This window comes from Schistocerca gregaria, chromosome 5 (genome assembly GCF_023897955.1).
Source record: "Schistocerca gregaria isolate iqSchGreg1 chromosome 5, iqSchGreg1.2, whole genome shotgun sequence".
Taxonomy (NCBI): Eukaryota; Metazoa; Arthropoda; class Insecta; order Orthoptera; family Acrididae; genus Schistocerca; species Schistocerca gregaria.
Window position 1 is genome coordinate 88,987,874 of NC_064924.1, and position 23,375 is coordinate 89,011,248.

General features: G+C 42.9%; 1 protein-coding gene across 1 annotated transcript in view; it reads right to left on the bottom strand.

Moving 5' to 3' along the window:
* The window catches only part of LOC126272585 (interleukin-1 receptor-associated kinase 1-like), a 148,314-nt gene that overhangs the window by 112,244 nt on the left and 12,695 nt on the right, over positions 1–23,375 (bottom strand). Inside the window, exon 2 of the mRNA XM_049975511.1 lies at positions 21,019–21,204. Coding sequence (XP_049831468.1) covers positions 21,019–21,204 — 186 coding nt within the window. The remainder of the gene's footprint in view (positions 1–21,018; positions 21,205–23,375) is intronic.

Consider the following 23,375-nt stretch of genomic DNA (forward strand, 5'->3'; position numbering starts at 1 on the left):
CTGGGTCTTGCTTTAGAATTTGAGTGGAAACTATGGATGCTCACACACTATATGCTCTAAATCTAAATGTACGGATGCAGGAACCAGGGGACTGCAATCAAACAGTTGTGTACACAGCGGCATTGGAAATAGCTTTTGAAGAGGACACGAGGAACATGATGAAATAGTAGCAAGATAACAGTGTCATAAACCACTACACTGCTGTTTGGAGAGGTAGTCTCACAAATGTCTGTCCCTACTGTACCAAATGTAACCAAACACATAACTCAGGAACATTTCATGTGTTTATTACTTTTACTGTCAAAGCAAGTGCTCAAAGTGTTGACCTGGAGCACTGACATACACTATAAACTGATTCTGAATGTACAATACTGCAAGACAAATTTCATCTGGTATTATTGCAGCAAAGGTCCATATTATACAGGCTTTGTAAATTGTCGGTTTCCTTGCACACTTGTTGTTTTCATTTTCCTCCCAGATAAAAGTTGAGAGGTGCTAAATTTGATGAGCATGAAGGTACTTTTCACGTATCCTGAATGCCCGATTCAACAGTACCCAAAAGTTTCATCATGAATGTCTGTAATTATTTATATCGGATGGGAAGGACATCTGTCATGTTGGTGCCACATGTATTGTGTTATAACAATGGGATGTCTTCCAGTATCTGCAGCAACATGTATATTACAAACTGCAGATACTTCAGTTATTTAGAGCCTCCTCAATGAAACAGGAACCACAGATGTGATTTTTGAACATCCCACACCAAACACTGACAGACTAAGGCTGTATTTATCCAACTTCTCGAGCAGGTCACCTTACAGAGGGTGCTGCTTGGTACCTGGTACCATTCACCCCTTTACAGTATCTTTTATACAGGAAGCAAACGAAAATGTCTGTGTGCTTCAATATGCACCATGACCTCTCTGTCCTTATGACCAGTACAGAGCAAATGCAGAGGAACCAGCAGAATTTTTTTTCAGGCCACCTGATATACTGATTTTCTAAATTCAAATGAAATTTTATATTGTATTTTCAGACTCAGTTCACACAAACTGCGTCATTACTGGTTTCAGCATCTTACTGAGACATCATCAAATGATTTGAATACATTACATAATAACTCCCCAAACTAAAACAAATTTGTGGTGGATTCATTTGTTCAAAATATTATGTCTGTGAAAGTTCTTCACTGACTGTTTTGGAATATTGGCACGATGGCACTCCAGTAGGTATCCATTTATTCAAATACGACATTTTGTCAAAATTTCAAAGGACCTGGTGAACAATTTTTGGAGATTTAATCTTTTGAACAATGAACATGAAATCCCCTTTAAGGTCTTGAAATATGTCTGCTTGTGTCTGTATATGTGTGGATGGACGTGTGTGTGTGTGTGTGTGTGTGTGTGTGTGTGTGTGTGTGTGTGTGAGCGCACGCACGCCAGCGTATACCTATCCTTTTTTCCCCCTAAGGTAAGTCTTTCTGCTCCCGTGATTGGAATGACTCCTTACCCTCTCCCTTAACACCCACATCCTTTCATCTTTCCCTCTCCTTCCCTCCTTCCTGACGAAGCAACCACCAGTTCCGAAAGCTCGAAATTTTGTGTGTTTTTTTATTGTACCTATCTACCGGTGCTTTCCCGCTTCGTAAGTCATGGAATCTTTGTTTTTAATATATTTTTCCCATGTGGAATGTTTCTTTCATATATATACATACTCGCGCGCACACGCACGCACGCACTACGCACACACACAAACACACACACACACACACATACACACACACACACACACACACACACACACACACACACACACATCCATACATATACAGACACAAGCAGACATATACCTATCCTTTTTTCCCCCTAAGGTACATCTTTCCGCTCCCGGGATTGGAATGACTCCTTACCCTCTCCCTTAAAACCCACATCCTTTCGTCTTTCCCTCTCCTTCCCTCTTTCCTGAAGAAGCTACCGTTGGTTGCGAAAGCTAGAAATTCTGTGTGTGTGTGTGTGTGTGTGTGTGTGTGTGTGTGTGTGTGTGTGTTTTATCTATTGTGCCTATCTACCAGCTCTTTCCCACTTGGTAAGTCTTGGAATCTTTGTATATATACTAACACACAAACACACACAAAATTTCTAGCTTTCGCAACCAACGGTTGCTTCTTCAGGAAAGAGGGAAGGAGAGGGAAAGACGAAAGAATGTGGGTTTTAAGGGAGAGGGTAAGGAGTCATTCCAATCCCGGGAGCGGAAAAACTTACCGTAGGGAGAAAAAAGGACAGGCGTACACACACACACACACACACACACACACACACACACACACACACACACACACACATACATATCCATCCGCACATACACAGACACAAGCAGACAGCTTCATCATCACCACCAATGAGCAAGTCACCAATGTGGCATCACCTGAAATAAGACTTGCAACCCTTTGGCCAAACTTCCCCAAAAGTGGGCTCTCAGCCAACAATGACACATGATCATTCCATATACAGTCACTGTGTTGCCCTGAGGTAGTATGCCCCATCTGTTTATCTCTAAATGTAAACACTGCAAACCACAGCAGGATGTTTAGTAAAGGGTACCTTATACCATTATTTGTTACTCCCCATGAATGACGTATGGGGAAAAAACTGTCTCTGTGACCTAATCTCTCTCATCTTTTTCATTAAGTTCTTGTCCAAGATATGTTGAAGCACGAATTTTAATTGTTTTACAGTCTGTTTCGAACAGTGGATCTCCAAATTCAGCAGCATGTTGTGAAAACAGTTTCATATTTCTCCCAAAGACCACCATGGTCTCGAAGCTACTGCGTAAAAACTGACTGGGTTGACTGGTTAGAAATCTGAAAGCTTGTATCTGACCTCATGGAGCCCACTTTAAACTGACCTAGCTAAGATCTAAACTATTTCCACATTTCCATAATTCTCAAACAAAATATGAGAATTCACCTACTGTACAATAGACTTATTTTACTCCATCCCAATTACTGTCACAGCATAGTTATCCTTTGTCTTTTAACCATTGTGACCAAAACCAGTAGCAAACTTAGGTCTGTACATTAAAGCAATTTGATCTTTTCTATACTTTATGTGCATTATCTTCTACTTATCCACATTCATGGAAACATATCAGCCACAGCACTAAGTTAAAAGTTCGTCTAAGTTAGCATGAATTTCTGTTTGTTAGCACAGCAGTGATATATCCATGTAAACAACTGCATAAACAGCAAACTGGCTGACTGTGATTCCCACACTGTGTGGCAAGTCATTAATATATGTGGGGAACAAGAGAGACCCTACCATACTTCTTTGGAGTGTTCCTGGTATTTCCTTTGTTTCTGAAAAGAACTCTCCATCAAAGACAAAGGAACACTTCAGTATCACAGAATTAATATAGTTTCACAGATAACAGATCCACTTATATCTCTGTAACCATTTAACAGTGTGGTAAAGTGTCAAATAATTGTCACAAATCCAAGAATGTGGAATCTTGCCTGTTAACTAGTGGCCACAACTTGTGAGGTATTGTGTAAGGTTAGGTGTGACTCCTGTGATTCCTAAAGCCATGTCCACTTTTGAGGACAGCTGTTTCTCATTAGGAACAACATTCTACTTGGGCTGAGAGTACATTTAGGATCTCACAACAGACTGATGTCGATGAGATAAGTAACTTTTACACCTTTCCAGTCAGTAGGGACTAGTCACTGCATATGCAGTATCATAATAAATGTAAACTAAACAAGGGGCTAATTCTGCAGCAATCTCTGAGCAAATCTAACAGAAATACCAGTACTGCTTCCTGACTTATTACCAATGCTTGTCTACACCTGACGTCACCCATTTCAGAGTTTGAGAAGCAATCAAGCAAGCAGCAGAGTAAAATCCTCTGATATACAGAGTGAAGCTGACTTCTTAATAGCAAAATTGCAGAAGTTATTCAGCAATATTTCTTCAATATTTTGGTATAAAAGATCTGTGGTCTCTAGAGGTTCATTACAGAGTAATTGCATTTCATTGATTTCTTACCCCCATTTATCTTTGTATCTGAACTGCACTAAAAACAACTGCACAACAGTGCAAATGTCTACAATGTGCACTGAATGTTTGTTAGGAAGCAAGGGTGTTTCTTTTACTCACAGTACCAAACCGAACTGTTTGTCTTATGAGTGGGACCGCTGTTTGTCTCAAAGGATCACTCTATTTAGATGCATGTCTTCTACCTAATAAATGCAATTATGAAATGACTGAGTCATGAGTGTTCTTGTTGAGTAGTTGAATGGGTCATTTATGGAAAGTGATAGATTCCAGTTGTTGTCATTTCAGGAAATCTTGTTCTGGGTCAAGCAGATTGGTTCCTGTGTTTCGGTTGAAAACATGCAGCCACATTGGTATTGCATTGAGAAACTTTTGTGACTTAGCCCGGATGATCTGAGGGATTTTGTGGGTGTTGCTTGGTAAGAGATAGCATCCATGGCAATTCAGATAAATCTGTTTTGAATTCGCTGGACCTTGGTGACAGTGCCAGCATCCGTCAATCTCATCTTGGAGCCATATGTAATTGCTGGTAGGACTATTGTATTGATGATTCTTATTTTTGTTGTGATGGTTAGTCTACTGCCCTTTATTAGGGAATGACATAAAAAGATCAAGGCAGATATTGTTTTTGCAGGTATGGAATGTTTCACTGAATCTGATATGTAGATCTCCTAGGATTCTGTTAGAAGTAAATCAAATTGTGTGTATATTGTCTGCATTAGTTGCTATCTTCCAGTTGTTCACTTAGTATTGCACTAGTTCCACTGCAGATTGGAACTACTCCTTTATAGGAGCAATGTCATCTGAAAATAATAAGACATGACATTCATATGGTTTGGAATATCATTTGTAAATACAGAACAGAGAATGTGCTCAAAACTAAACCTTGTGGGACTCCAGCTTGTATAGATGTTATATTGTTATTGGCTCCCGAGACATGTACATAGAAGGTTCTGTTTTTGAGAAATGATGCCTTTATCTGTATTAAGTGACTTGGGCAATGATATTCATGAAGCTTATACACGAAATCTTTGTGCCACATACACTCAATGGCTTTTCAAATATATAAAACTACTGCTCCCATGCTATGGCAGACGTTGTGAGCAGTAGAGACTTGTTTGGTTAACCTTTCACTTGATTTACCATGCTATTTTCATCTCCAAACTCAAACTGCTCTGAAGTAATGATGAAGTTCTCTTTGAGGAATTTCCTCAGGTCATCTCAGATTATCCGCTCCAGTATTTTGCCCATGAAACTATACAAAGAAACTGGATGGTAATTTTGTGGAAATAGAAGGTTCTTATTTGGTTCCAACAGAGTTATTATACAAGCCTGATTATAACATTAAGGAAAGTAGTTCTGGTCAAAGCATCCATTGTAAATCAATGTGAAGAAGTTGATGGCTATCAGCATTTGTTGTAGCAGAGGTTGAGATTCTTGATATTCTGGTATGCAGCCAATGAGTTTATATGACAGAAAAAAGCCTTAGTCGGAGTATACAGAATGTGGGCAGCTCTCCTGAAAATTTGTTCTTCATGTTCGTCACTTTTCTCATCAACAGGCTCAGGAGTCCTGAATTGTCTCTCTAACAAGTCAGCCAAAGCTTCAGCGCAGTCCAAGGAGTTTTACACAATTCCATTCTTGCCATGTGGAGGCTGGATAGAGGAATAGATCATTTCTCTGAATTTGATTATTTTCCAAAAGTTCTCCTGATTTTGTTCTGATTTCTGGAGTGCATGTTACCAAGCAACACTGTGAAAAGTGGAGTTCTCTTTTGATTCACCTGGTCAATCTGGCTGTCATACTGCAATCAGAGGGATCTCTGAGGGTTTGCTACCTGTGCCCATGGAGGCGTTTTTCTAGTATAAGTTCTTGTATGTGTAGGGGAAGTGATTTCCCACCCATGATATGAGTTACCATTGTTGTGGCCTTCTTGTCACAGTCATGTGTGATGTTGGTAAAATCTTCTGTTGCAGAATTTTCTTTCTTTCTTTCTTTCTTTTCACAGTACTGGAAAAGGTGGAGTACTGATTTCAAACAAATGATTAAGATGGATCCAGTTGGGGTGTTTGTCTCTTACTGTCTTGGTATCTCATAAGCAAGCAATGTCTCCAATTTTCAGATGCACTGGATTACAATCATTTACCATATTGGTTGACATTTGCCAAGTTAGGTTTTTGGATAAGAAAATATCTATTATGTCAGGGCAGCATCTTGGGTTGTAGTGATAGTGGGTGGCTAATCTAGAAAAAAAATTGTCATATGTGGACTGGTGTAGAGGGAACTGCAAAATATTTATCTGTTGGTGTTCATAGCTCTACGATTCCACAACATATGCTTAGAGTTATGGAAATTGTCAATCAGGGCACATTGTGGGTCAATTTTAGGAGGAGTTGAAGATCATGTGGCAAATTCCTGGGACACGTTGATCAGTTTTAAGTTGCCACTAGGTCGAAAGTTCTGTTGTACTTGCACATTCCTATTATGGTGGACTCCTCACTATTGAGCTGTTGGGTGGGGGTGGGAGTGGGGGGGGGGGGGGTGATGTGTCTATGGACTAATTTGCCTTTGATAAGAATGGCTGTAACTCTGCTGGAGAAGTTAGGTCTGGCATTCCTGTAAATGGCATAATTTCTGGCTTTAAATGTTCTGATTAGAGAGTTGATGGATTTTGAATACTGAGGCAACAACAATGTCATTCGCATCAAGGAGATTCCTATGACTAATAATGCCATTGGCACTCCGGTTTATCATGATAAAGGATCTATTTGTCATTGAGAAGGTTAACTGTGGCAGAAAATAGAGCTGTAACTTTGGAAAATGCATAAGGTGCCTGTCACATTTAAGTTGCAGCATCTTTGATGGTGTGAATGATTTTTGTGAGGGTAAACTGACTAAGAAAATTTAGTAATTCTTTAATGGCAGATTCATGACCTGAGGCATTTCCTGATGATGTGGGTGACTTGAGATTAACAGATTCTGATGTTGGAGCAAAGTTAGGTAGTGGTGTAATCCTTGTTGAAAGAGCATGGAAATTTGTAGAATCAATGGGCTGATTTTTGATTTGTCACTTCCTCCATTCATTGCCATGCAATAGTTTTTGTATTCTTATTTTTCTATAGTGTTTTGATGGTATCCAATTATACAGAGCATTTTTTGTAGCTGCTAGTATAGTCCCCCTTGCAGTAATAAAATTTGGATTTTTGATCAGGTGGCTTTGTACAATCAGCATTCTCATGTTGACTACCATGTTTGATACGATTTGGAAAGAGCGAGCAGTTTCTGGAGTAAAGACCAAAGCCTAGGCAATTATGATACCAAGAAGGTCTTTTCGGACTTCTGGGCGTTTCCACTATGACTCAAATGAAATATTTGGAAATAGTAAATCCGTTTTAATTCTCTGTATTGTCCAGAATTACCTGGAAATGAGGAGAAAAGTACTGGAGAGACTAGGAAATGCCATCTCGATCCTAGACTCGTTGAAAGGAAAATTATGGTGCTCATTTTTCCATGGCTGAGAGGGAGCAGCATTTGTGACAAATGGCTAATAAACATAGGATAAAAAATTCCACTCAACAAAGTAGCCACTTTGGTGGGCAGATGAGATGGTTCAGGTCTAGGGCAACCTCTAGCCCTTGGAAGTAGTAATCCCTGGGGTAGATGGAAGAACTCTTCATGAGGCAACGGCATAGGATGTGGAAGGCAAAAGCAACACCACATTAAAAACCTGCAAGATATTGCAAGAAACAACAGTTTTGTTTCACTTGAGAAACGAATATGAAGCATACTTCATCTCTGGGAGGGGACTGCAGAAGTCTGCACAGGAGAGGCTTAATAACCTGGAGCTTGTTTCCATGAAAGGAGGATCAGTGGTGATGCCATGTGAAACTACCTGCTGACAGACAGCAGCAAAGAGCTCATTGGAGGTAATGTAGGAGCTAGCGGGCTGAGATACAAGGACTGCAGCCTTGGCAGCAGTGTCAGCAGCCTCGTTTCCTGTCAGACCGGTGTGACCGGGAACCCACCTAAACATCACAGTGGCTCCATAAAGCGTGAGCAAGGGACAGCTTTCCTGGACCCGTTGCACTAAAGGATGGACCGTGTATAGCACACAGAGGCATTGAAGGGCACAGAGAGTCAGAGCAGGTGATGCAACTGAAAAGCCTATGTTGCTGGATGTACTGCATGGCCTGATACAGGGCAAAGAACTCTGCCATTAATAATGAGCAGTGTTTGGAAAGCCAATACCAAAAAATGTCGGTGCCAATGACAAAGGAATACTGGACACCACGGTCAGTCCAAGAGCCATCAGCGTACACAAAAGTACCATCCCAAAGTTCCATAAAAAGGTCATGAAACTGAAGGCAATAAAGCGAGGCTAGAGTAGTGGCCTGCACGAAGCCAGGTGGTGAAGGGTTTACACCCATAGGGGAAGTTGCATGTAGTGTGAAGTTAAGCTGCCACAGCAAGAGCGAAAGCAAACTCCAAGAGGTAACAGAGAAGATGGACGCTCTCCATACTTAGCTTGCATTTATCGTGAGTCTCTTGCCCAACATAAAGTCCCGAGCGACTGGAAAAAAGCACAGGTGACGCCTGTATATAAGAAGGGTAGAAGGACAGGTACTCAAAATTACAGACCAATATCCTTAAAATTGGTTTGTTGCAAAATTCTCGAACACATTCTCAGTTCAAATATGATGAATTTCCTTCAGACAGAGAAGTTGCTGATCACGCATCAGCACGGCTTTAGAAAGCATCGCTCCTGCAAAACGCAACTCACCCTTTTTTCACATGATATCTTGGGAACCAAGGATGAAGGGTATCAGACGGATGCCATATTCCTTGACTTCCAGAAAGCATTTGACTCGGTGCCCCACTGCAGACTCCTAACTAAGGTACGAGCATATGCGATTGGTTCCCGAACATATTTGTGGCTCGAAGACTTCTTAAGTAATAAAACCCAGTACGTTGTCCTCGATGGTGAGTGTTCATCAGAGGTGAGGGTATCATCTGGAGTGCCCCAGTGAAGTATGGTAGGTCCGCTGTTGTTTTCTATCTACATAAATGATCTTTTGGATAGGGTGGATAGCAATGTGCGGCTGTTTGCTGATGATGCTGTGGTTTACGGGAAGATGTTGCATTGAGTGACTGTAGGAGGATACAAGATGACTTGGACAGGATTTGTGATTGGTGTAAAGAATGGCAGCTAACTCTAAATATAGATAAATGTAAATTAATGCAGATGAATAGGAAAAGGAATCCCATAATGTTTGAATACTCCATTAGTAGTGTAGCGCTTGACACAGTCACGTTGATTAAATATTTGGGCATAACATTGCAGAGCGATATGAAGTGGGACACGCACATAATGGCAGTTGTGGGGAAGGTGGATAGTCATCTTCAGTTCATTGGTAGAATTTTGGGAAGATGTGGTTCATCTGTAAAGGAGACCACATATAAAACACTAATACGACCTATTCTTGAGTACTGCTGGAGCGTTTGGGATCCCTATCAGGTTGGATTGAGGGAGGACATAGAAGCAATTCAGAGATGGGCTGCTAGATTTGTCACTAGTATGTTTGATCATCACGAAAGTGTTACGGAAATGCTTCAGGAACTCGGGTGGAGTCTCTGGCGGAAAGGAGGCGTTCTTTTCGTGAATTGCTACTGAGGAAATTTAGAGAACCAGCATTTGAGGCTGACTGCAGTACAATTTTACTGCCGCCAACTTATATTTCGGAGAAAGACCACAAAGATAAGATAAGAGAAGAGAGATTAGGGCTCGTACAGAAGCATATAGGCAGTCATTTTTCCCTCTTTCTGTTTGGGAGTGGAACAGGGAGAGAAGATGCTAGTTGTGGTACGAGGTACCCTCCACCATGCACCGTATGGTGGATTGCGGAGCATGTATGTAGATGTAGATATGATGCGTGGCCACGCATGGCAGACAAATGGCATGCATATCTGCTGAGCAGAAAAACACAGTAGCAGGACGGCAGTAGTTCAGCAGTTTCTGCATACAGACTCCCAAGTGGGCTAGTGTAAAAGGTGCCAGTGGCCAAACGGATTCCACAATGGTGGAAAGTACTGAGACAGCATAAGAGGGATGGCCATGCAGAAGTATAAACAAAACAGCCATAGGCTAGTTTTGAATGGACAAGGGACCAGTACAAACCGAGGAGGGTGGATTGATCTGCTCCCCAGAAAGTACCACTCAGGACACACAAGGCATTGAGGGAGTGCACACAGTGGGCTGCCAGGTAAGACACATGAGAGGACCAAGAAAGTTTCCTATCAAGCACGATCCCCCAAATTTTGTAGTTTCAATGAACGGAAGCACAACAGGCCCAAGATGTAGACGACAGTGGAAGAAACCAATAGTGCCAGCAGAAATTCATACAAACCGTTTCGTCAGTGAAAAATGAAAGCCAATTTCAATGCTCCATGAATAAAAATGACCGATACGATGTTGAAGATACCGCTCAATGAGACAGGTCCATGGAGAACTGCAATATATGGCAAATCAACGAAATGGGAGCCGGAGATCCAAGGGGTGAGACAGACCATTGTTGGGTTAATGGCAACAGCAAAGAGGGTGACACTTAGGATGAAACCCTGAGGCACACCGTTTTCTTGGATAAAGGTTAAATATTCCTGAAGGAAACGGGGCAGGTGGCCACAGAAGCCCCCACATGTAGAGAGTACAGAGGATACGAATCCTCCACTAGATGCAGTAGGCTTTCTCCAAATAGAAAAACATGGCTAGTCTGAGATTTCTGCAGAAAACCATTCATGACATGGGCGGACAAAGTGTCAATATTGTAAACAGCAGAATGGCTCGAAATCCACACTGTGCAGTGATCAGTAAATTGTGAGACTCGAGCCACCATACCAGCCGGAAATGAATAATATGTTCCATCACCTTGCAAACACAGCTGGTGAGAGAAATGGGGCAGTAGCTAGAAGGAAGGCGTTTGTCCTTACCGGGCTTAGGTATGGATATGACAGTGACTTCACGCCAGCATCTGGGTAATGCACCCTCTGCCAAGATGCGGTTGTACATATGAAGCAGAAAGTGCTAGCCTGCAAGATAAAAGTGCTGTAACATCTGAATGCGAACATCAGCTGGCTCTGAGGTGGAGGATCGGTATGAAGTGAGAACATTATCTAGCTCCCTCATATTAAAGGTGGCATTGTAGCACTCGTGACTCTGAGAAGCCTTAATGATAGTGGGAGGAGCTCGAAATGTCTGCAAAATGCCGGCCCACAGTGTTGGAGATGACCTTAGGGTCCACAATGACATCGTCTGCTACTGTCAGGCTGGAAACTGGGGAATGGACCTTGGTCCTAGAGAGCCGTCGGAGGTTGGCCCACTCGGCGGAAGAGGGAGGGGAACTGTTAAAAGAACTAGTGAATGCATCCAGCTAGCTTTTTTACTATCCTGAAGAACAAGATGACACTGTGCACATAACTGTTTATAATGAACGCAGTTTGCCATCATAGAATGACAGTTAAAAATGCAGAGAGCACATCTCCACATGCAAATTGCATTTCAGCACTCCTCAGTCCACCAAGGAACCGAAACACAATGTGGTAAAGAGGAAGTGCAAGAAATGGAGCATTCTGCAACAGTAAGGATAATGTTTGTAAGATATTCTACCTAGTCATCACAACTGGGGAAATGATATTCGTCAAAGGTCGCCAGGGAGGAGTAAAGCCTCCAGTCTGCCTTAGTAAACTGCCATTTGGGTGTGCACATAGGTGGGATAAGAGTCAGTAAACGAATAGCACATTGGTAATGGTTGCTCGAATATGTGTCAGAACAGAGAACTTGAGATGATGGGAAGCTGACCAGTGCAGAAGGATAGGTCCAAATGTGAATAGGTGTGTGGGGGGTTTGAAAGGAACATGGGTGCTCCTGTGTTAAGGCAGAAGAGGTTAAATTGATTGAGAAGGCCAGCCAAGAGGGCACCTCTCACGACAGGTTCTGGGAGAACTTCAAAGGGAATGGCATACATTACCAAGCAGCATAAAGGGGGTGACGCAGTTGCCCAATAAACTGGAGGAAGTCTGCCCTGGTGACATTGAATAACAAAGGGATGTAAATGGTACAAAGAGAAAAGGTCAAGTGAGGAAGGAAAAAGTGAATGGCAACAGCCTGAAGGCACGTAGTCAGGGAGATGGGTTGACTATGAACATCATCTCGTGTGAGCAGCACGATTCACACAGGAGATGGAGTCCCACCCGGGGGGGAGGGGGAGGGGGTGGGGGGCGCAGGTCAAAACGGTCTGGGAAGAAATGCAAGGGCTCAAAGCGGTTCTGTGGACACAACCACAATTTTGTTTCCTGAAGGCAGAAAACAAGTGGATGCTGCAATTGTAAGAGCAGCTGTAAATCCACTTTGCTGGAACAAAGACCGCAAATATTCCACTGGATGAGTGTCTTGACAAGGAAAAAATGAAGGGGTGTCACCTCGGATGCTGAGTGCCAGCCTTCAAAGACTCGCTGCTACAGTGCTCACAGGCAGGAGGATCCTGTTCCATGATGTCTGCGGAAGCGTCAGCATTCTCCTTCCATTGGTCTGCAGAGTCCAGGGCAGAAAAACAGTTGTTTGTGTGCACCGGCGACATGGGGGTCGGCTGGAAGAGGACTGAGTCGGCAAAAGAGAAGACCATTTGCCTACGTTTAACTTTTTGGAGCCTTTCCTGCTGACAGAGGAAGACTCAGATGTTGATTGGCTGGAGGGACATAGGAAGTCTTCATGGGAGTATTCCTTCTGTCCTTTCCAGCCTGCCAATTGTGTAATTGGTGACTTTGCCCCATGAGATGAAATTTTGGTGGCATGTTGCACAGTCGGAGGAGGAGACAGAGATGGTACCGTGACTCTGGGCAATTTCACAACTGTGGTGCTAAATCTGAGGTTGCATGTCTGCTTGGCCATGTCCTTCATGGAGCGAGATGTACCTTAGGTGCCAGATGGTAGGACATAGGGTTTCCGACTAGCCAACAGCTTGTGAGCGACAGATAAGGCATTTTTTTTTTCTTCACCCAGAACTCCTGGACAGCCCGCTCATAGAGATACATGGGCCAATTGTGGGAGGAGGCGGCATAGTCATTACTGCAGTTGATGCAGCGGGGAGGAGGAGGCGGACAATCGGAAGGGGGTGCACCCACCTTAGGTGATTGTTCACACCTCAGGTCACACCTCCCCAACACCTGAAAGAGGGACCAATCGCCTATTTGGAAAGGTAGTAGCTCAGGCAAGCACCCCTCCCTGGGCCTGGCTTGTACCAGGCAGTACATGCAAACCCTGCCTGTTGACGGGAGGCTGGGAATTACGTATTACCCAGTCACCTGTAACACATCAGACACGTGGGTTGGCCTTCAGGAGTGCACAGGGAGGAAGAAGAAAAAGAGGAATCTAAAGTGCCAAAGCAGAGGAACGATAGAAGGTGAACAAAGAAAGAACAATGAACAAAAACCAGTGGAGAGTATTCTGATACTGTCTACCAAAAATGTAGAATACATTTTCAAAAACAGTCCACATATGTTCCCCAAAGGAGGGGAAAAAGAACAGTGAGAGGATAGACATGCAACATGGAAGAGAAAAGATGCTGCAAAGGGTGGGGCCCCAAGGCAGCCAAGCCTGAACCTGCCAATGAGTGGTGACTCAAGAGTTATACACATGGGCTACAGAGAGGAGTCCCAGGAGAAGAAGGGGTACAAGTGGTTTCTTACAAGAAGCTAAGGTATAGAGTCGATGGTTACCAACAAATACAGAAAACAATATTACCCGTACAATTGGACACAAAACTGAACAAGACAGCGATACTCCAAGTGTACATGCTGACATCAGCATATGATGATGAAGTAGTGGAAAGAGTGTACAGTGAGATAAAAGGTGGTGTAAACACGGTCAAACAACAAAACAACCTTATCACAATCGAGGACTGGAATGCATCTATGGGAGATGAAAGAGATGGAGCTATAGTTGAACCTTTCTGGCTTTGAGGAAGAATCAGTACAATTCTGTGCATAACATCAACTAGTAATATGTAACACTTGGTTTCAACAGCACCCACATGGAAAGCTCCTGGTGATAAGAAAAAATATCAGATCAATTTTATTCTAGATGGACGAAGGTTTTGAAATCAAATAAAGAGACTGAAGAAGCTACCCAGGCAAAGAAATTGATAGTGGCCACAACATAGCGATAAAAGAATGTGATCTGATATTCAAGAAACGTTAAGACAAGAACTTGTGAGAAATGGGATCTGAATAGACTAAAGAATGATATGTCTAGGTCGACACACAAGGAACAAACTAAAATGGGTACAGTTACGAACAGCAGCAGCCATGTTGAAGAAAAATGGGAGTCCTTGAAAAGCAACATCCTACAAACAGCAAATGAAGCAGATGGAAGACAGAAGGCAAAGCATAAAAAAGGATCAATGAAAGCATAATAACAAAAATAAATTTAAGATACTAAGGAAGGATACAGGCAATATAGAACATTGAAGGAATGAAATCAACCGAGAGTCAATAAAGGCTAAACAACAAATCTTGGAGGACCAGTGCAAAGAGGTGAAGGACATGATCAAGGTAGTAAACCTGGAATTGTCTATAAATTAACTACACATTTCTTTGGAACAGGCATATAAAATACAGTGCAGTCCAAAATGAAGATTGAATAGTTTTATATGAGCAGAAAAACACAGTAGAAAGGTGGAAATGATATGCCAAGGGCACTGATCCAGAAAAAGAGGGAGACAATGTTTTAAGGCAGATAGAAGGCAGGATAGATGCAATGATCATGGAAGACCAGTCTGACTCTAGAAGAGCTGTAGGCGCATGAGGAGCAATACTCAGCTTATGATTATAGCTTGAGAAAAGACTAAAGAGGGGGGTCAAGACACACATATTTCCTTCATCGACTTAGAAAAAGCATTTCGTATGGTAGACTGGTGACAGCTTTTTTAAGATGCTAAGAGAAACTGGCATAAAGTATAAGGACTGAAGAGTAATGCAGAGACTGTAGAGAGAAGAGCTGGCGCTGATAAGGTGTTGAGAACATCACGAGGAAGCAACTATTAACCAGGGTGTACAGCAGTACTGCTTACTCTCCTGTCTTATTCATAGGATACATTAAGAGGACAATACATGAAGCTAGGAAGAAACTAGGAACTATAAGAAGATTTGAAATTCATGGAAAGAAAGTAGACATACTGAGACTGGTTGATCATATTGCAGTGTGAAGACTCAGAACAATTAGAAACAATGCTGGCCCAGATGGGGACAACCCTTGGCTCTCCTATACAAGGAAAATAAAGGTAAAACAAAACTCTTAGTGGTGAGCAGACAAAATACTGTTGCTCAATGTTCACTTAACAATGAGGAACTGGAGACTGTGGATTCCTTTGGCTACCTAGAAAATAAAATTACATCAGACAGAAGGTCAAGGAAGGAGATTGCAAGCCGAATCCACTACACAAAATCTACTTTTAACAAAAGAAGAACCCTTTTCACATCCAGTAGCATAGACAAGTGTCTCAGGAACAACCTTATAAAGATATTTGTTTGGAGTGTGCTGCTATTAGGAAGTGAAACACGGATGCTCTAAGAAGCAGAGAAACATAAAATAACAGCCTTCGAGGTGCGGTACCACCACAGAATGCTCAAGGTTTCCTGGGTAGACAAGATATCAAACAAAAAGGTGCCCTACAAAGTGGAGGAACAAAAGCCTTGTCTCATAAAGGTAATCAAACACAGAATGAACACATGGGTTGCCCATCTGGAGACACTTGATCATATATTTGAAAGTATCATTGAAGGGACTGTAAAAAGGAAAAATACAAGTGGAAGACTAGAAGTATAATATGTCAATCTGATCAGATCATGGAGGATACCAGCAGCAGCACCTGTACAACTCTCAAGAGGAAGTGCAAAGGCAGAAATGTATGGTGAACTACCGCTAACCAACATGATGGTTGAAGCCCTAAGAAGAAGAAGAAGAAGAAGACGACGACTTGATGTAAACTTTCCCTTAGTGATTCCATCAAGCTCTGACATTTATAGCAATCTCTGAGACTGAAACTGAAGGTCAAGCAAGATGTCACAAATTAACTAGAGTCCATGTTTGGCAGCAGTCCCTTGACGACTACTTTCAGAGGTTTTATTGTGTACAGATCATGTTGTGCCTAGGAATCCTGCATACTCAGTTCCCTAGACAAAAAATCAAACAACTCGTATTAATGAGTTTTATTTTAACAAGACAATTTATAATACTCAACTTAGATGTGTCACAAGCAAAGGGCAACATACAAAATAATCAGTCTTCTTCAGAATAGGCAACCACAGAGAGAGTGCTAAGGAAGTGGCTAACATTGAAGCTGCCATCGAAGTGGGCTGCCACCACTGGGCGCGACACCTACGTCCTCTTCACATAGGGGCCACTGCTGTCGCATTGTCGTCCTGGAGGGAGATCATCAGCATGCAACTGGCTGATGTCTTATCACAGCCGTCTCTTCTCTTTTGTTCCTGACTGGCATGCCGGCACTAACTATATGCCTTAACAGATCATGTGTGTATATTGGATGCTCTTCCTGGAAAAAAGTTCACAGAATGCCAGAAAATGAGTTGTTTCCTTGAACTGATAGGTAAAACCACCAAGGTGACTCCTCATATTAAGGTTTCCTCTCAAGGCAGGTTGGAAAATTTTTGGTAGATCAAAGTAATGATTAGTTTCGTTGACCACAATTGGTAGAATTTGCAGTCTTACAGTTTTCCATGTCTGGGAATTTAGTTGGTTGGTTGGAGAAGGGACCAAACTACGCGTTCATCAGTCCCTCCGACATTGGATTAACTAAAGCTGATAAAATCCCATACTGAAAGAGGGAACTACAATGACCATAAAATGATAAACTATTGACAGGGAAAGAAGGAAAAGGGTGGAAGAAGAGGTGAGTGAAAGAAAGTGACTAACGACAGGGGTGTGAAGGAAGAAGCACAGGAGACAAGAGAGATGCTCAAGACATAACAGACCTCATAAAGAAAGGACTGAGAAGGTAGAGGGCCGATGTGAACCACAAAGCCCAGTTGAAGCCAATCCAGTAGGGGCGAAGGGGGGAAACAAAAGGGTCTGCCATTCCCTTCACTCACCATTAAGGTGGAAGGTCCCTCTCTTAAATAAAGCAATAAAAATCCCCATCACGAATAAAATGTAAAACGAGATCCACTGCTGAGGCACTGTCAGCCAACACCAGGGGTAGTAAGTCTGGATAGCTGAAAGTCCATCGCAGGGTGGCTAAGTTGAGGCAGTCCAATAAGATGTGAGCCACAGTCAGCATCGATCAACTATGACGGGGGGCCCTCACAACAGAGGAGATAACCGTGAGTCAGCCAAGTATGGCCAATGCGGAGTCGGCATAGGACGTGTGCCATTCTGCATTCCAAAGGCCCAAAACCTGATGACATAATGCTGATCGAAGGTCTATTTCTGGAATGCCAATAACAAGAGATGGCCTGGTAGTAGTTAATTTAGCCAGTCGATCAGCAAGTTCATTGCCAGGAATCCCAACATGGCCTGGGGTCCAACGAAAACCACCGAGCATCCACGTTGAGCAAGGAGAGAAAGGGAGTCCGGATAGCGATGAACAACCTGTGGCGAGGGAAGCACTGACCGATAGCGTGCAAACTGCTCAATGAGTCACTACAGATATTGAAGGATAGTTCTGAGCAGAAGCGGATATGGTCCACTGTGCACAAGATGGCTACCAATTCTGCAGTAAAAACACTATAGCCATCTGCCAAGGAATGAAGTTCCATGTGTCGCACATAGGCGTAAGCAAAACCAGTGCAGTCGGCAATCATGGAGCCGTCAGTATATATAACTTCTGAACCCTGAAAGGAACTGAGAAGACAGTAGAACTGGTGGTGAAGAGCTATCAGAGGGACAGAATCCTTTGAATCGATTGAGATATTAAGACAGAGCTGCAGCCGAGAGATGCACCATGGAGAGGTAAGTGCGTGAGCGGAGAAAAGAGGTGGAAAGGGAATTGCTGGAGCTCGGAAAAGAGCGACTGAATGTGGACAGCCATGGTAAGCCCATATCATGGCCGCCACTGCAGCAGTGTGATCTCTATGTCTGGATAAAGGAGACCATAATTAGGGTGCTTTGGGCTGCAGCGAATGCAGAGCACATAAAATATCAGCTGCTGTTGGCAAAAAACTCGTAGCGGTGGAATCCCCATCTCTACGAGAAGGCTAAGTACTGGGCTAGTCCAGAAGGCACCAGTCGCAAGTCAGACCACACAATGGTGGATGGGGTCTAGTACCTGCAATGTCAAAGGCAACATAGAACCATAGACAGGACTTCCATAGTCTAAACAAGACTGAACCAGCGCTTGATACAATCGCAGGAGAACAGAGCGGTCTGCACCCCAGGTGGTATTGCACAGACACCTAAGAATATTGAAATGGCGCCTGCATGTCCTCTTCAGCTGCCAAAAATGAGGGAGCCATGTCAACCAGGCATCGAAGACCAGACCCAAGAAGTGATGGGTGTCCACCATCTCGAGGGGCTGGCCATCGAAGAACAGGTCCGCATGGGGATGGACTGTACAGCCATGACAGAAATGCACAACACATGACTTTGCCTCCGAAAACTGAAAGCCACGGGAGACAGCCCATGAGTATGCCCAGCAGATTGTCCCCTGTAGGCGGAATTCTGCAGTGTCCATTACGGAGGAGGCAATGAAGGATAAAAGTGGGCAGAGCACCACGAAGACCCCATTCGTGAAGAAGGGTGGTGAGGATGTTTAAAATCAGAGGCTAAAAGCCAGAATCAACACTAAGAAACAAACACTCAGATTAAAGGATAAAAACCCCCTGCCCGAATAAAACACAAAACCAAGTCCACCATGGCAGAGTCATCTGATAAAAGAGCAGAGAGCGTGTCAGGCATTGCAAAAGTCTGCTTGAGCACGGTTAAAAGGGCGCACTCCGACAGAATATGGACCACCGTCAAGGACGCCCCACAACGACAATGAGGGGGATCCTCACGACACAGTAAATAACTGTGCATGAGTCAGGGAAAACACCACTAGAAGCCCTCAAGGGACCAATTTGGTTCCAACAGAAAGCATGGAAACCACGAAGGGAGGGTGAGTAAGAATTGACAAAATGGGTCTCCTGTAATGCAATACAAGCAGCAGAGTAGAAGGAAAGAAGGGGCTGAAACTGTGGAAAGTGATGCAAATATCCATTACAATTCCACTGGAGGATTCTCAAGCCAGAGTCCAAATGGGAAGCGAATGGACCGGAGTCAGTCACACCGCCAAGTCGCCATCCATCACCAATAAGAATGGGGTAATATCCATATAGGTGGGGACAGACTGTTGGTTTATTGACTGAAGGAGGGGAAGGCTGCACCTCAGGGGGTACCATAGGGGCCTTGCCCTTGTTCTTGCGTTGCTGCTTCTTCTCTTGGGAAGGAAGAGAAGGGCAGACCTCAGGGAGGGCAGGCACAGAATTACACTTGGCAATCTTGGCACCCACCAGCCGCAGATCGTGCTACCAATGTGGTGTAGCAGATCTCTTTTTCAGGAGGGTGCCGGAAAGAGGAGTCCCGGGAGGGAGCTCCAGTACTGGTGGCTGCCAAAGAAGGGGAGCACTTCTCTAGTGGGGGAGGGGGAGCAGCACCTGAAGGGGTGGGTATGGGTACTGATGGGGAGAGGGAGGGGGGAGTGCGAGAGTGAGGAGGAGGCAGAAGGCATGGGGCGAATGGGGTGGGGCTGGAAAGAGGTGTGGGCAGGAGGGGCAACGGACATAAATGAAGCAAAAAGTAGAAGTCATAGACAAGGGATGGAGCCGGTCATACTTTTGATGAGCCTCAGTGTAGGTGAGCCGATCTAAGGTGTTGTACTCTTGAATCCTCCTTTCTTTCACAAACACCGAGCACGCAGGCGAGCGTGAGGAATGCAGTCCATGACAATTTACACACACTGGTAGGGGAGCACAGGCACTCCTCTCATTTGCATCTTTATGATGCATCTTTATGAGATTTGCCTTAGTTTTTGTCAGGTAAGCGATCAAATTTGTTTGATACAGCTACATCATATTACAAAGGGTCTTCTGCATGTACAGAGGGAGAAAGGTGGGGAAGGAAAAGGCGAACAGCAACTGCTTGAAGACGGGTAGTCAGGGAGATGGGATGACTACGAAGGTCATCCAATATAATCAGCATGACGCCTCCATGAGCTGGGATGCCAACCTCAGGAGGACGGTCAAAACGAATCAGTAAGTAATGTGGAAGCCCAAAGCAGTCTCGAGGGTGCAATGTCATTTCCTGAAGGCAGAGTACAAGGCGATGCTGCGACGCTAGAAGCAGCCATAAATCCTCTTTGTGGGACCGAAGGCCACAAACGTTCCATTGGAGGACAGTCATGAGGATAAAGAGATGCAGGGGTGTTAACCCGGTGGCTGATGGAGAGTCACTACTGTGTGTGTGTGTGTGTGTGTGTGTGTGTGTGTGTGTGTGTGTGTGTGTGTGTGTACTGCTGACAAAGGCATTAATGACCAAAAGCTATGAGTGTGTGAATCTTCTTGCTGTGCCTACTGTGGCTCAGCATCTCCACTATATGGTGAGTAGCAACTTATGTGGAATACAGTAACCGAAGAACTTAATGTAATGTGGACTACATGCTCATCTCATAAATTCTTAAACTCCACAAAGACATAAAATACTGTTCCTGATTTGAAACACAATAAAGTTCAAATTTTACTCAAAATATGAAATAACTTTACCAAGCAGCTATGGGAGAATTCTTTGTCAAAAAATAGTATTTTTATGTGCCACACGTACAAGCAGGTGTGTGACTTCACTTCACCACCAGTGAAAGACAATATTTCAAAAGTCTCTGTTATCTTTTCATTGGGCAAGAGACAGTAATTTAGGAACACTACTTACCAAATGGTTTCAAGATCATCATTGCTCTGTAGTAACACATTTTTGACAGCAAAGCAAACAGTTCCAGTATAGTATGGTTTTGGTGACCCCATCTGTTGAGCAGTTCCTCAGAAGGTGACAAACCTCTTACAAAAAATCTCCGCAATTCATGGATTGTCATCATGTCAAAATTCATATGTTTTCCACCTAAAACAAAATACATAACCATAAAAATAATTTATAAATAACTTATGTTTGTCATGATTTGATATCTTATGCCTTCTATGAGGGCTATCCAGAAAGTAATAGATGTTTTTGTCTATTGTGGCAGTGGGCAAGGCTACAGCTACCATAACTTTCCAACAGTCTGTACACATCCAGCAGAGATAGCGTGTGGTCTGTGTGTCACCTACTTTGCTTTCTGTAACATGTTAAAATGTGCACTGCAATAGATAACCCTCCCTCTTTTAAGGTGCATTCTGTGATTAGGTTTTTGTTGGCAAAAATACTGCAAACCAACTGAAATTTATTGTGACCTTTGTGATGTGCACGGAAAAGGAATAATGAGTGAAAGCTGAGTGAGGCAATGGTGCGCCGATTTTAAAAATGGCTGTACCAATGTTTATGATGAGGACCGCAGTGGTAGGCCTAGTGTTGTGACTGATGAACTGGTGATGATAATCAATGACAAGATTTGCGAAAATCATTGTTCCACAATTGCAGAACTTTTGCAACATTTTCACCAAATTTCATGGAGTTTGTTGCATGAAACTGTGGTTATCACAAATTTTGTGTTACGTGGAATCCCAAAATCCTAACAAAAGGCAACAAAAAACGAAGACTAGCAAAAGCACAGACATTCCTCAAAGAATACAAGAAAAATGGTAAAGTTATCAATCGAATCATAACCGGGGATGAGACTTGTATGAAGCATGTCAACTGTGAAACAAAAAAGCAGCCAATGGAATGGGGACACACAAATTCTCCAAAGAAACCAAGGAAGCATTTGCAAATGCTGTCAACAAGAAAGATCATGAATACTGTAATTTGGGACTCTAAGGGAGTGAGTCTCGTTGATTTGCTTGAATGAAGTACAACAATTAATTCAGACAGGTATTGTCAAACACTTAAAAATTTACGATGGGAAATACAAAACAAATGTTGGGGAAAACTTAGTACAAAAGTTTTGTTTTTTCACGGCAATGCACATCCATATGTGGCCAGTTGTACCTGAGGAGTTTTGGATGGGAGATGTTTGATCATCCACTATGGTTGGTTGGCCGGTTGGTTGGATGATTAAAGGGAGCAAACTACTAGGTCACCAGCCCTTTTCCCTCAAACAGGCATGTCTACATGACTGCACATCAGAGACAGGCATTAAGCGCAAAACCCAGAGGAAGAAAAACCCCAAGGTCCAACAAAGGTCAACAAAGATTGGATAAGGGACAAAAAAGAAGAAAGGGGGAATGTAGGAAGAAAGGCAGGTGAGATCATCCCCTATATGGGCAGGATTTGACACTGAACACCTACCAGCAATGACGACATGGCTCACTACACAATGCTTTGATATTGACACCAAACTGCAGTCCACTACAAAGCAGTGACTGCAAATACTGAAAAAATTGTGCCACGGTATAATAAGTGCCTCAATTTGAATGGTGATTACGAATAAAGGTAACTTAAATGTGTATAATAAATTTTGGGTTTTCCATATTGTTAATTTTCATTTCAAAATGTCTGTTACTTTCTGGATAGCCATTGTACGTTCTTTTCGTCCAGAAATAGCATCACACAATTCTTCTCTATTTGTATTCATAGTATTTTCATTTAAAGATACACACGTTCTATTACCAGTAGATGTCAACAGTGTGTGCAGTACAAAACTATGATTTATAATGTAAGTTACTTGGCACACATTGTGGTAATCATTTCTGCAGAACTGACAAAAAGGGAGGTGCATGACTAATTCTCGCCAGAGTAGGGGTACATTGTAATGTCATACTTAAAACCAAATGCCTGAACTACGAGAAACATTTTGAACATGCAGCAATAGAAATAAGTATGCAAAGCTTTTAGTTATATGCTTCTACTGATCACCTGATGGTAGCATACCAATGTTCATTCCAAAACCAGACACAGTACAACAACTCTGCACCTCAAATTATCCCAATATTTTGCTGCGTGGGTGACCCTAACATTGATCTGTTAAGAGATCCACAGCTCAGCAGTAACTACTAAATGTGTAAAATGCTTCAACACAGTAAATATGAACCACAGACCTAACACCGATAGGTTCCTCTACTATTGAAAGCTTTTTTATTAACACCAACAAATAACTAAGCACATTAAACAATATTTTCAATGGTATATTCAATCAC